General features: G+C 46.9%; 1 protein-coding gene across 1 annotated transcript in view; it reads left to right on the forward strand.

The window, feature by feature from the left end:
* UBASH3A (ubiquitin associated and SH3 domain containing A) overlaps nucleotides 1-15564 on the forward strand; it is a 47584-nt gene that overhangs the window by 15008 nt on the left and 17012 nt on the right. Inside the window, 2 exon segments of the mRNA XM_011954088.1 lie at nucleotides 341-549; nucleotides 11640-11763. Coding sequence (XP_011809478.1) covers nucleotides 341-549; nucleotides 11640-11763 — 333 coding nt within the window.

Here is a 15564-nt window from a genome sequence, read left to right on the forward strand (position 1 = left end):
TTTTAGTAGAGACAGGGTTTCACCATATTGACCAGGCTGGTCTCAAACTCCTGACCTTGTGATCCACCCACCTAGGCCTTCCAACGTGTTGGGATTACAGGCGTGAGCCACCGCGCCTGGCCCCAAAATGTATTTCTAAATCTATCCAAAGAATTCTATGCTGCATTTCATTATATTCTATGCTATGTATTGCCAGACAAAGCTTTGGACAGCGTCTTGAAGACACAGAACACATTGGAGGGAAAGAAAGCAGGAGGTAGCCGGTGATAGGCCTCCTATTGCTGCCATTTTCCAATGTAAATCTTTGCTAGAGATGTGAAACCCCTTGCCTCTTTTCTAGACCCTGCGAGCCCTATTCCAGTACAAACCCCAGAATGTGGATGAGCTGACGCTAAGCCCTGGTGACTACATCTTTGTGGACCCCACGCAGCAGGACGAAGCCAGCGAGGGCTGGGTGATAGGGATCTCACAGAGGACAGGCTGCCGGGGCTTTCTGCCGGAAAACTACACGGATCGAGCCAGCGAGTCTGACACGTGGGTTAAGCACAGGTGAGTGCTGCCTCTGGCTGCAGCGCCGTCATCTCTGTCTGAGTTACTGTGTGAGAGTGCCCACCTGCAAACAGTGGGCTTCTAGGCCATTCCATTATTGGTAAAATTGCATTCTCTATGCTGGCAAAATAATTCCTGCAGGTATATAGTAAACATCTTGGTTCATCCGTGGTTTTCTGATGATAACATTCAAAAAAGAATTAATTACTCTGCATTAGAGTAGTTTGAGATGGTAATCCCCAAATTATTGCAAAACACTACTTCCTTATCACAAATATAATAAATTATACTCAGAGGTCCTGAGCTTGGGTTTATGTATTCTTCTGCTCCATGTATGAATGGTAAAGTCCTAGGGCGTGTTATTAGTTTTCTATGACTGTGTAATAAATTACCACTAAAACAAAGTGCAATTATTATCTTATTGTATTTACGGGTTGAGAGTCAGAGTCCAGCTTCACTGGGTCCTCAGCTCAGGGTCTCAAGGCTGTAATCAAGGTGCCTGCCAGGGCTGGGCTCCCAGCTGAGGCTTCACACCCTCACCTGAGCATACACAGTTGGTGGAAGTGATTTCCTTGAAGCTGTAGGGCTCCTGGTGAGTCGCTTCTTTATCAGTTGGAGAATCCCTTAATTGTAGCACCTTTGGCATCATCTGATGAGGCTAAGGATTTTCAGAACGGTTCTTTTTTGTTCAGTGTTCTTCCCTCAATTTATCTCTTTCCTCTCCTGCTTCATTATAAATAACATGAAGAAACCAGGTGGTACATTTAACATTTTGCATGGAAATAGCCTTAGCTATGTGACCAACATCATCACTTACAAGTCCTGCTTTCCATGGACAATTTCATTAGACTCTCTGGTACCCGTGGGAAGGATCCTCCTTGCTCCAATTTCCTGGAACATGTTGCATAGTCCTTTCTGAGTTGTCCCCGGAGGATTCACCTTTAGCATCCCTATTTCCACTAGCAATCTGTTAATGGTGATTTGGGCTTTCTCTGCTGTGCTATTCAAAAGTCTCTCAGCCTCTACTCACTGCCAAGTCCCAAAGTTGTTTCCACATTTTAGGTTTGGAAGGTCTCCAACTTACAATGGTTCAACTTCGGATTTCATAATGGTACGAAAGTGATATGGGTTCAATAGAAACTGTACTTCAGGTGCCCATACGGTCATTCCATGCTACACTTTCAGTCCAACATTTAACGAATTACATGAGACACTCAACACTTGATTATAAAATAGGCTTTGTGTTAGATGATTCTGCCCTATCGTAGGCTACTGTAAGTGTGCTGAGTGTGTTCAAGGTAAGCCAGGCCACACTGTGATGTTCAGTAGGTTAGGTGCATTAAACGCATTTTCAATTTATGATGGGTTTGTTGGAACATAACCCCATCTGAAGTTGAAGAGCATCCTCTGTTTGTTAGAACAGCACCCCATTCCTGATACCAAATTTAGTAAAAGTTTAACTAGAGATGCAGAACCCGTCACTTTCATACAATATATAATACATACAAATATATGTACAGTTGTCCCTTGCAGGTAGCAGGGGATTGGCTCCAGGACCCCCACAGATACCCAAATCCTCATGTTCTCAAGTCTCTGATAGAAAACGATGTAGTATTTACATGCAACTTATGTACATCACCCTGGATCCTTTAAATCATCTCTAGATTACTTATGATACATAATACAATGTAAATGCTATGCAAATAGATGTTATACAGTATTGTTTTTACTTGTATTTTTAAATTGTTGTATTGCTATTTTTTATCGATTAGTTTTTTGAATATTTTTGGCCTGCAGTTGGTTGAATCCACAAATGCAGAACCTCTAGATACAAAGGGCTGATTGTACATACAGAATATTTTATATTATATACACATGTATCACATACACATATATATAGAAAGGTATATATATACACACATCTACATGAATTTACTACAATGAATTGCCTTATGGAATTACTACGGCTAGCTAAGCAAGGACAGACAGGCAGGAAGGGGGAATCCTACTCAGGCTGAAAACCCATGGGCAAGTTGAAGCTTGTTGTCCACATGTGGGCAGTTGGAAGGACCACCCGGGGGATGGGAGAGCAGTTGCAGATACAGCTGCTGGTGAAGTCTCTGAGTGTGGGGAAAGCCTAAGTTATTAAAAAATGCCCTCCAACTGCATAAGTCAGGCCTGCTCAGAATAACCTTGCTTTTGATTAATTTAAGTTCAAATGATTAGGGGTTCTAGTCACATTTGTAAAATCTCCTTGCAGCAGCACCTAGACTAGCATTTGATGGGATAGCTGGGAAGGCTGTGTGTGATGCTTAGGATGACTACTGCCTCCCTTCCATCCTCCAGCTCTCATGAAAATGCCTCTGGTGGCCCACCCTGATCAGACATGTGCTAAAAAGGAAGTCTAGGGACTGTCGTTCAGTCTGGCCAAGTTGCCACACACACCATAAAGCCATTACAAAGTGCTAAGGTGGCTCTCGTGAGCTTTTTCACTCTCTTCTCCCAGGTTCCAGTTAGGAGAGTGGAGAGAGCAGGCAGAGGTCAGAGAACACAGGGTGAAAAAAGAGAAAAACTGCTCAGCCTCATGGGTGTGCATGTTGGGGTACAGCTCTTGCAGGTGTCAAGACTGATGGTTGGAACAACTGAATGATGAGAGTGGGAGGAGCAGGGCAGAAATACACAGAAAAACCCTATGTTGTGGTTCTGGGCTTCCTGGCACCTTCAGAGCTGTGTGGCTGGGGAAGAGAGCCTGGAAAAGCACCATCATGGCCATCCCTCTGTCTCCAAGCAGGAGGTCTTAAAACCATTTTATATTTCACTCATTGGTTTAATTCTCTCCTAAAATGTTCCACAGTTTCTCTAGGGTTCCCCCCACCACCCAGACAAATAAATAAATCATTAAGTTGAACACAGATGTATCAGCGTCTACTCAATCTACAGATTTTCAGATCTGTGCTGGACATTTGCTGTGGACATCTATTTCCAGAATCTATCCATCCAGGGAATTCTTTTCTGTACCCTTCCTATTGAGGTTCATACACAAGACAAAACTATGAAAATTGTGACATTTTATTTGAATAGTCATTAAAGACTACTTAAAAATTGTCAAAGGTTATATGGATATCTGATAAGACTAACATTTTGAGTAAATTAAGAAATAATATATTTTGAAGAGCTGAAATAAATGATTGCTTATTGGTCATTTTTATCCAAATCCCCCAAAAAAGAAAAGATGGTTTAATAGTACCTGATAGAAGCTCTTGGTGAAATGATCAGAATTTGCAAGAAATAGTAGTAAAAATAATGAAAGTATTGTCTGAAATATTTACAGAAGGAGATTTGGTGACTATGGCTGATTTCTTTAGGTATTATATTTCTTTTTGCTAATTATTCATGCACTGAGATTTGTATAACGAGCCAGGGACAGCATCTATGTCCCTGGGCCCCCCCACTACACATAGTAGCCGCTTGACACTGAAGGAGAGCAGATTCCAGCCAAAGCCCCACAGCTGTTCATACATGACATTCCATATCATCTTCTCTTGAGGCCATTTAACTTCTTACCCTAATGAATAAGAACTTAGGACCACCAAATGCAAATATGGGATGAAAAATGCAGCCGTAGTCACCTGTCTTTATTTATTGATGTGTTGACTTCTAATCCACTTAAATCTATTTTAAGGCAACTTAAGAGATGCCAAGAGCTTTGCACACTAACATCACCCCCTGTGCCTGACTCTGTGCCACGCATTTCCCCTAGTAACTGATTTACTTCACCAATACCCCCAGGGTAGGCACTGTTACTGCCCCATTTTATAGTTGATGAAACTGAGACACAAAGAGATCAACTCACTTGCCTATGTTCACACAGCAAGTGAGCAGAGGAAACAGGATTCCAGCCTTATACCTAATCCCACGCTTGGGCTTTCAAATCTGACCTCAACTGCCTATAGAAGAGACCATTAAAATTTTAAAATAAGTCCATAAATTAAATTATGACACATCCATACAATAAAATATTTGCAGCTTTAAAATAATTAAAAGGGAGAATTTTATGTTATTTATTTGAAAAAATATGCAAGATTTATTGATAAATGAAAAAAATAAGTTGCAGAATGATGTGTATGGCATGATATACTTGTGGGGGAAGCGGAGAGACACACATGACCATCTGTGAATACATGTGCACAATATGTATTTCTACACATACGTATTCCTAAAGGTTCCCTGGAAGGGAGAATGTCTAGAAACTGCTGATCATGGTTACCTGTGGGTGTTGGGCGTGGGAGCCAGGAGAATGGAACGGAAATGGGAGGGAGTCTTTTCAAACACGACCATTTCATGATGTTTAAATGTATAAAGCATATAAATGCATTACGTACTCAAAACATAAATTAATCCATTTTAAATTTCAAGAAGAGAATATAAGAAAGCTGGGTCAAAGGGAGAATAAAGGTGGAAAAGCTAGACAAAGTCAGGGCTGAGGTTTGTCCACACCGCGACGTGTGCTGTGAGCTCCCAGCTCCGAGCTTTCCCACATCCAATAAAAAAATGGACACACATTCAACCAACAGTCATGGCCATCCCAAACGTGTGCAGACCAGCAGTTCAGGAGAAATACACTTTGTGACATAGACATGTCCATGGGTCCAGGGACCACATCAAAATCACAGGATGTGGGTGCCACAAGGGATTGTAGAGATAACCTAAGGCAACTCCCCTGCTGGAGAGCTGAGAAGACTCAGGCCCAGGAGGCCAAGTGATGTTGCACAATCAAGGGAGTTCTTGCTTTCTTGCAAGCTCAGTTCATCACCCGATCCAATCCACAGTTTAAGGAATAGAGAGGAGATGCTGGCTGTACCCTAACTAACCATCTAAATTTCAGGAAGGTTGGGGCTCCCCTGTGGCCCTGCATCATTCAGCATGTCCTTCGCTGTCTGCCCAGGACAGGAGAGTGTCACCATCACAGAGGAACCACAAAGACTCTGCAGAAGATGAGTCAGCGGCTATGATACTTTTCATTTCACAGTGAATATATTAGACACCTGCCTATCAACATAACCATTCCGGCTTTTATGCTGGAATGTATTAATGAAAACTGCAGTGAAAGGAAAGAGAAATAAGCACTGGGCTAGGTGCTGTGGGGTGTCTGACTGGTCCTGCTTTGGAAGCACCCTCATCGTGGCTGGAGGAGCAGCAAGGCACCCTGACAAACTGTGACCTGTGCTTATGGGCCAGTGAGGCAGATGATGGGAGCTGTTGGATTCCGCTGTGCTGGCTAAATCTTTTCAAACTGCTAAAAGTCCTTATTAGACATCTAAAGCTTTCAAAATCAGAAAATTGTCCTTGAATGTCTCCACACATCACTCATGTATTCCTTAGTGGAAAATGTGGTCAAACGGTAACATGCAGAGGCCAACTGACCCATGGATGGACAGAGAGCGGTGCAGATGTTCAATAAATACTTCCTACAAGCCCTGATCAGGACTCACACTTGTGCGATCCAAGCAGCAGAACCGCTGGCATTACAGTGCCTGGAAACAGGCCTGCAGGTGCACCAGCAGGAATCCCCTCCCCACCAAAGAGGGCACCTTTCCAGGTATGAGTCTGCTGCTCCAATGTGTAGTACCTGTCAATTAACACATCAGTCACCCATCACCACCATAATGACCCCAACCTCCTTGCCAGATCGTGCTGGGATTCTTTGGACTTACCTACTGCAGACTCACACTATGATGTTTGTCCATTGCTTTGAAGATCAGAGATGGCCTGGAGAGGCTGGTGATGGAGGACCGTATTCACAAACCACCGCAGCTTCCAATCCTCTGTACAGGAGAGCAGAGGGCGCGCCCCTGTAGGACAGAGAACAGGGAGGCTTTAGTGCGAGGGCTCAGGAGAATAAGTGCCATCCCCCAGTCAAGATGAGGACATTCCCGAAACTGAAGACAGACACAGCAGGATTACTTCAAAAACCTCACAGCAAGTTTACAGCAAGTATCTCGGACATAAGAAAGCTACAATTAAGGGCTAAATTGCATCCTGCCAACATCCATATGTGGAGGTCCTGACCCCCAATACTTCAGAATGTTACCTTATTTGGAGACAGGGTCTTTAAAGAGGTGATTAAGTTCAAATGAGGGCATTAGAATGGGCCCTGATCCAATACGACCAGTGTCCTTATAAGAAGAAATGAGGACACAGACACACACAGAGAGACAGCCTATGAAGACACGAGGAGAAGATGCCTGTCCACAAGCCAAGGAGAGAGACCTCAAGAGGAACCAGCCTCAATGATAGCTTGACCTCAGACTCACAGCCTCCAGGACTATCAGAGCATCTGTGGCTGTCGTTGAAGCCACTGTGGGACTTTGTTATGGCCGCCCCAGGAAATGAACACAGGAACCTAGTGATGCAGCCCCCAGACGGCAACTGTGTCCTTTTAAGAACCGGAGAGAGGCGGGTGGATCACCTGAGGTCAGGAGTTCAAGACCAGCCTGGCCAACATGGTGAAACCCCCGTCTCTACTAAAAATATTTTTTTAAAAAACTAGCCGGGCTTGGTGGTGGACGCCTGTAATCCCAGCTACTCGGGAGGCTGAGGCAGGAGAACTGCTTGAACCCAGGAGACGGAGGTTGCTGTGAGCTGACACAGTGCCACTACACTCCAGCCTCAGCGACAGAGTAAGACTCTGTCTCAAAAAAAAAACAGGGAGAATTCAAACAGGTCTGTTTCATGGTGTAAGTGATCATTAAGAGATCAAGAGACTCTCTTAAGTTAAAGAGAAAAATAGAAATGTGAAAATGCTAAGCTCTTTTCTTTCTCCTCCCATCACCCATGTTCACAGCATAATCTTGATCGTATTTCATTTGAAAGACCAGCAAAATGCACTCGTTTCTCGCTGTAAACCTCACAGATGTCATCAGTTGACAGCAAAGCCCTACCGTCTGCAGAGCGAGCCACAGGGAGGGTGTGGGTGCCCTCGCCTTGCCCTCAGGAAGAGGAAACCAACCAACATTTCCTGTGCTAATGTGGGGCTATGAATTGGGCCTGCTGCTCTGAGCATGTTAATGTGAAGAGGAAACGCTCCATTGTTCCAATGAGACTATCTGTATTCTTGGTCTACTTAGGATCAACTCAAGTGTGCATTTCCTATCTATTGGCATCTGACAGCTTGAGGCGATGCAAAGTAAATTGGCCTGGACCTGCCATAGTTTGTAGATGGAGACAGGGCAGGCAATAGTGTGAGAAGGTCAGGTGCAACGTGCAGATGATTCAAGAAACACATGAACTAAATCAAGATGCCAGGCAGGGGATGGGTGGTCCAGGGTGCGTGTTCAGAGGAGTGCAGGGCGGGTGCTGAGATGCAAAAGAAAAGATGCCCTTCCTGGCTCTGGACGGGTCTTGGTGGAGGCGCGGGAGCTACTGCTGGTTTTATGAGAATGTGGGGACTTAAGACCTCTATGGGAGAAATGCAAACATTTGCAAATGGGCTGGATAAATAGAAACATGCCCTGTGCCTGGCTGAGAACACTAAACTGTGGTGGTGTGTCAATTCCTCCCATAGTCATTTCCAGGTTTAGTGAAATTCCAGGCTAAATCTCAAAGGGACAATTTGTTGGAACTTCACCAAATGCATGAAAAGTTTATAATAAACAGGAGAGAAGAGCTGAGAGAAAACTTTGAAAAATAAAAATGAGTTATTTACCCAACCAGATGTTAAAAATAGTTTATGAATCTACAATATGGTCCTGGCTTAAAGGAGGTTAAAAAACAGATCAGAGGGACAAGATAGAGATCAGAGGAGCAAGTCTAGTGTCCTGGAGAGGTCACATCTGACAAAGGGCGCTTCAGAGATAGGGACAGAAATGGGTAAGAAATAGACAGTATTGGCCGTACGTGGTGGCTCATGCCTGTAATCCCAGCACTTTGGGAGGCTGAGGTGGGTGGATCACCTGAGGTGAGGAGTTTGAGGCCAGCCTGGCCAACATGGCGAGACTCTGTCTCTACTAAAAATATAAAAAATTAGCCAGATGCGGTGGCGTGCACCTGTAGTTTCAGCTACTTGGAGGCTGAGGCTTGAGAATTACTTAAACCTGGGAGGCGGAGGTTGCAGTGAACCGAGATCAAGCCATTGCACTCCAGCCTGGGTGGCAGAGTGAGACACCATCTCAAAAAAAAAAAAAAAAAAAATTAATTAAATAGACGGTATTTCATATCCCCTCACATTGTACACTGAAATCAATTCCTGGCAGAGACAAGGATTAAATAGAAACAGAAAAACATGTTAAAAATAGAATTGCTTAGACCGGGTACAGTGGCTCACACCTGTAAGCCTAGCACATTGAGAGGCCGAGACGGGCGGATCACGAGGTCAGGAGATCGAGACCATCCTGGCTAACACGGTGAAACCCCGTCTCTACTAAAAAATACAAAAAATGTGGCGGGCACCTGTAGTCCCAGCTACTCGGGAGGCTGAGGCGGGAGAATGGCATGAACCGGGGAGGCGGAGCTTGCAGTGAGCCAAGATCATGCCATTGCACTCCAGCCTGGGGGACAGAGTGAGACGCAATCTCAAAAAATAAAAAATAAAAATAAAAATAACTGTTTAAGTGAATGCATTTCTGATTTCTGGACTGGGGAGAGTTTTGAAGGCTCAGAAGCAGTGGAAGGGATTTAAAGTGAGACTTAGCATGCCTGTCTTTAATAGCGATTGTTAAATGCTTAAACTCAAAGACCTCTGCAGGTTAAACATCATAAAGAATGCTACGCTGTAAAGAGCAAGCTGACAACAGTGCTTTTCAGAAGATATTTATAAAGTTGACGGTCCCCAGTGGGTCATCCACTTGAGCCGATTACCTGCCCCAGCCCCCGTTCCTCCAACGGTGACCCAGGGTCTCTGGATGCTGCTAGCCCTTGGGCATTTTTGGCACCCAGGTGACTTATGCCTGCCTTTTTCACTTACGGACCAAGAAACTGTCTCCTGGACTCTTTCTCTACAAAGACTACATTCAAACTTGCTGAGAAAAACACTGAGGCTTTGAGAGAAGAAATGGCCAAAGAACACGAACAGGAGAGAAATAAGTGGGGGAAGGAATTCCTGTTCATTAGTAACAAAAGACTGCACAAAAAAAGGAGGCCCGGCCAGGCACAGTGGCTCATGCCTGTAGTCCCAGTACTTTGGGAGGCCAAGCTAGAAAGAAGGATCCCTTAAGCCCAGGAGTTGAAGACCAGCCTAGGCAACATAGCGAGACCCTGTCTCTACAAAATGAAAACTAAAAGTAAATTAGTGGGGCGTGGTGGTGCATGCCTGTAGCAGTTACTTGGGAGGCAGAGGTGGGAGGATCTCTGGAGCCTGGGAGGTCGAGGCTGCAGTGACCCAGGATCGTGTCGCTGCACTCCAGCCTCAGCAACAGTGAGACCCTGTCTTTAAAAAAGTAAAACAGAATTTTAAACCAATGAGGCAGCATTTCCCCTCACCTTCTACTAGACTACAATTTGTTTTCCTGAAAAATCGGTTCAAATTAAAAAATCCGTAAGGCAGCATTCCCAAATGTGGATGGATGAGGGAAATGGGGTTAGATTTTACGGTTAACTGAGCTGGAGGATTGCAGATACTGTTTCATCTTTTTAAATTTGTTGTATTTTCCACATTCTAATAACCATAAGAAACAAAGTATCCTGAATTTTCCCAATGGAATTGGGAATTTAAAATGCTGGAATTTGCTGAAAGCAAGAGCACAATGTTAGTAGAAAATGTTGGGCCGGCAAAGGACGTTTTATGCCAGATTCAACCCAGAGAAATCCCGCAGAGCTCCTGCTGAGAAATGCCTGCGTAGCCACTGGACTGTGCTCGTGTATAATGTTTAAATAGAGTTTTCAAAGGTCTTTCCTTTTATGGAATGAATTCCCCCTTGGGGAAATCGATCATTTGCTGTTCCAAGGAGGATTTCCGCGGCCACTGGGTCTCTGTTTCTCATTCTCACCGTCTTCCTCTGACCGCCCTGCCTGTTTCTTCCAGACACGTTCATTTTGGGGACCCCACCATCACCCCCTTCCTATTCCAGAGCATGAAGTTCACACTGCTGCTACTTGCTGGCATCTTTCCCCTCAGTGGTCCCCAAGCACCCAAGTGCCTGTCCACCCCATGCCACGTTTCTCGATTCGTTGGAACACAGCAATTTCCTCATTGCCTGCAACTCCTTCTACTAAATGCATCTTCTTCCTTCCAGATGTGAGCAGAGCTCTTCAATGTGGCTGTTCACTCTTTGTTCATTCCTGAATCCCAGCTACATCCATCTGCACGCCTCCGACTATATTAGAAAGTGGATCAAAGGGGATAGTTTTCTAGTCAGGGTTCCCCAGAGACAGAGACAGAGACAGAGAGACAGAGAGTGACTGAGAGAGAGAGAGAGATCTCGTTGAAGGTTCAAGACTGTGGGCCTGGCAAGTCCACAGTTTGCAGGGCAGGCTGGCAGATGGGAGACCCTGGGAAGCACTGAGGTTACAGCTCTAGTCTAAAGGTGGTCTGGAGGCAGGAGTTCCCCTTCCTCGTGGCCCCCAGTTTGTTTTCTCTTACGGCCTTCACCTGGTTGGATGAGACCCACCCACAGTGATGTGTCGAGTCCTTCAAGGGCCATTTTCTGATTTTAAAAGCTTTAAATGTTTTTAATAAGGACTTTTAGCAGTTTAACAAGATAGAGCCAGCACCATGGAGTCCAACAGCTCCATCATCTAGAGGGTGGTCTGCTTTAGTCAGCATAGTGACTCAAATGTTAATCTCATTCTAAAAACATACCTTCACAGTGACATCCAAAATAACATTTGACCCAATACCTGGGTACTGTGGCCTAGCCACGTTGACAGGTAAAATTATTCATCATAGATGGTGATCGTTGTAATAAAACCACTACATCATCCACACTTCCTGGAGCCTGAGCACTTCACACACGCTCCTTCATTCTGTGCTCATCGGAACCTTTCTGGGGAGGTTGTCCCGGACATTCTCAAGTACATACATGACCAGATGCTGGGTCTCCATGGCAACAACACGGTCTCACCTCTGTTCAAACTGTGCTTTCCTTCCCCCGCAGGATGTACACCTTCAGTCTAGCCACGGACCTGAACTCCAGAAAGGACAGTGAAGCCAGCAGCAGATGCAATGGGGAATTTCTTCCACAAACGGCAAGGAGTCTTAGCAGCTTACAGGCCTTGCAGGTAATAAAACATTCCCTTTTATCTTTTAAGTAAACTAAGCAAAACCACACTTGTATTAACTTCATGGTGGATGCAGCTTCCTGGGTGTACTTCTGTTCCACAGACACATCCTCCCTGCTGCCCTAGAGCACAGACCCAGGTGTAGGTCAGCAAGGGAGCCTCCCACCGGTGCTGAGGTGCCAGGGGCTCCTGCCTTGGTCTGTCTGCTCTGGGCAGACAGGGAGCCACCCCTCCATAGCGGAGTGCCCCACCTTCGAGCTCCTCAAGGCAGCTTCAGTCATGGCACCAGGACACGGGGCACAGAAGAGGCAGGGACACAGAACTGCCCAGAATCCCGAGTTCTCACCCCATTCCCTCATTCGTGAGCCACGCGGCCCCCAAGATGTCACCTGCCCCAATATCTTGGCCCCTCATCTTTTGAGGCAAAACTCTCCATAACCTGGGGGGTCAGCAGACTCAGGCCAGGGTCCAGGACACAGCAGGGCACCCTGAGCTGGCCACCCTCACGGGGCACATGCAGGAGTTCAGGCGCCAGGCAGGGACACCAAGGAGCAGGCAGCCCCTCCCTGAGGGCAAACAAGTGACATCGCATCCCTGATCCCTGAAGATCTGAAGCTTCACTTTCCAGGGGCTGCACCTGCTGCTGGCTTTTGTCCAGTTGCCACAGTGGTGGAAATGCCTCTCTGTCCTTGTTGTTCCCAAATTCGCCCGCCTGTGCCCTGCCGTGTGCCACACACGTTACTTTAGGATCTCTCATCCCTGCTACCCAGTGCCTCTCTGTCCTTGTTGCTCCCAAATTCGCCCGCCTGTGCCCTGCCGTGTGCCACACACGTTACTTTAGGATCTCTCATCCCTGCTACCCAGTGCCTCTCTGTCCTTGTTGCTCCCAAATTCGCCCGCCTGTGCCCTGCCGTGTGCCACACACGTTACTTTAGGATCTCTCATCCCTGCTACCCAGTGCCTCTCTGTCCTTGTTGCTCCCAAATTCGCCCGCCTGTGCCCTGCCATGTGCCGCACACGTTACCTCAGGATCTCTCATCCCTGCTATCCCCAGTCGACACAGGAGGCACTATTCCTGCCCCCTACCCATTTTACAGATCTGAAAACTGGGGCTCGTGGAGGCTAGGAAGCTTGTTGGAGAGCACACAGACTCCTAACCACCTTCCCATCAGATTGTTGGCAGGATTACATGAGATGAGCCATCCAGTGCTCACCACAGCCAGGCCCCTGATGCGGGGAGACTGTTGTGCCCAGAGGGTGGAGTCGCAGAAGCCTGGTTTATTCCCTAGTCCCCAGGGCCCAGCCTGGTGCCTGGCCCATAAATCTCCAGAACAACCACAGGAAGGCCCTGCCGGGACTTGTCACTGGCTCTCTTTAAGGTCAACGCTCACCCTCTCTGTTAAGGATTGAATTGTGTACCTCCGAAATTCCTATCTCGAAGTGCTTACCCCCAGTCCACTCAATGTGATTGTATTTGTAGACAAGGCCTTTAAAGACATATTTAAGGTTAAATGAGGCAACACAGATGATGCAATCTGATCCAATCTGACCGCTGCTCTCATAAGAAGAAGGAATGAGGAAACAGACACACACAGAGGAATGAGCCTGTGAGGACACAGGGAGGGGACGCCACCTGCAAGCCCCAGAGAGAGTCCTCAAAAGGAACCAGCCCTGGCAACGCCGTCACCTCTGACTTCCAGCCTCCAGGACCGTGGCAGAGAAAACTCCTACTGTGGAAGCTGAGCAGTCAACCCCCACGCAGCGTCCCTGTCGCCATTGGCGCCTCCTGGCCTCTGGTGCAAATGAGGCCAAAGCTAAGTGGCCTTGGCAGGTCTTTGCTGCCTTGGTGGCTAGGTGAGGAGGCCTTTTCTTGAGAAATGAAGAATGTGTCTCTGAAGCTGGGTGTATGTGAAGCTGGGTGTATGTGAAATGGTGATCAGCGTTCACCATGTGAGAAAGGCCCAGACTTGGGAGAGCCGAGACTCCCCAGGCCTGTGGCCTGCTTTCCGGATTGAAGGAGGGGGACAGCCTGGAATGGATGTCTCCACTTGTAGCTCAGTCTGTGTCTAAACCGTGCTTTCAATGGCTGAAAATAGAACATGCGTCTGCCTGTGAACTGGCCCCCCTCACGTGGTCTTCTCTATAGGGATTTCATCCCTTCCCTATAATAAGAAAAGACAACTGGCCACAGGTCTGGTAGAACGCACCTGCGGGAGGCAGAATCATGGCCCCAGAGATGACGCCCTAAGCCCGGGAACCTGTGCATGTGACCTTATTAGGAAAGAGAGCTTCTGCAGATGGGATTGAGTGCAGGGTCTTGAAATGGGGAAATGATCCTGGGTTATCCAGGAGGGCCCTGAACCCCATCACGAGTGTGCTGATGAGAGAAAAGCAGAGGGAATCTGATACAGCAGCAGAGAAGGCCATGCAGCCACAGAGGCAGAGACTGGAGCAATGCGGTCACAAGCCAAGGAATGCTTGGGGCCACCAAGAGCTGGAAGAGGCAAAGAATAAATTCTCCCCTAGAACCTCAGAGAGAGCACGGCCCTGCCAACACCCTGACTTTGGACTTCCAGCCTCCAGAGCTATGAGAAAATAAATGTCTGTTGCTTTGCACCACCCAGCCTGTTACGGCAGCCCCAGGACACCAACGCAGTACCTTCCATCTAGAGAATGTATGCAGCCCTGCCTCATTCCACAGGTCCCAGGGGTCAGTCCATTCCACTCCCCACAGGCCTTTCTTTTGCTTTATCATCATATTCCTGTGGCAAAGCTCCACAGAAGAGCATTTAAAATGCTCTGAGCTCTTCCAGGAAGAAAATACCCCAAATCCAAAACTTCAGGGACTTTGTTACTGGGCAGAATGAGGTTCCAAGCACATGCGTGCTTTGCAACCTACTTGCAGATCAACTCTCTACAGGATAATGGACTAGGATGTTTTAATATTCATTCTGGGATGGGGGCAGTGGGTGCTGCCTCTTGGTGTCAGTGTAGGCAACCTCTGCATAACCACACTTCACAATTGCAAGACAGCAAGACAAACCTTCTCCTGAAGCTCTTCCCCAGGAGATGAGTGTTTCCATCCCGAAACAAACATCTGAAGTTCTCCAATAAGGGAAAACAACACTATTCACTTGGCCTTACCGTCTATCCGTTTTGAAGACTCAGCCCTGTGACCCTAAGAAAGTGTTTGCATGGCAACTGCAACATTCTCACCGGCTCACCAATCCCATAGTTTATGCACCTACCAAATGTAGTCAGGGCCATCAAGAACCGTCTGGTCCTGATAAATTTCAGCAGCTGGAAATTCTGCATTGTCCAGGCCAGTGTGGACTTCACAAGGCATCCACAAGATCTGGCAGGAGCTGCCCGTGGTGCTGACCCCAAGAACGCTTGCAAGGCAGGTGAAATTGGCCCCCACCCTGCTTTCTGGTGTTCTTTCATTCCCAGTAGTTTCCAATCACTTCCCAACGTGCAGGGACACCACTGGGGGCCACTCTTGCCAGAGCCAGTGGCCAGTTAGTGCAGACCCTTGAGACTGGATCACTGTTCACAGAAGCAAGTTCAGACAGGAATGATCAGCTGCGCTGGCCAGGTGGAAAATGAGTCCCTTCCTCCCTGAGGGTGTTTGGATGTTAAAGGCATTTGCGTTTTCCCCTCTAGGATTTGGGGGGAATCAGGGCGATGCTGGGGCTGATGTATGAGGGTTTACGCGGACAAGGCTCACCTCTCCTCACCTCTCTTCCTTACCCTGCTCAGTAGGAAAACACACACAAGAGCAGCCCTGTCATTTTAGCCTAG

This window comes from Colobus angolensis, unplaced genomic scaffold, assembly GCF_000951035.1.
Source record: "Colobus angolensis palliatus isolate OR3802 unplaced genomic scaffold, Cang.pa_1.0 Scaffold38, whole genome shotgun sequence".
NCBI classification, from domain to species: domain Eukaryota; kingdom Metazoa; phylum Chordata; class Mammalia; order Primates; family Cercopithecidae; genus Colobus; species Colobus angolensis.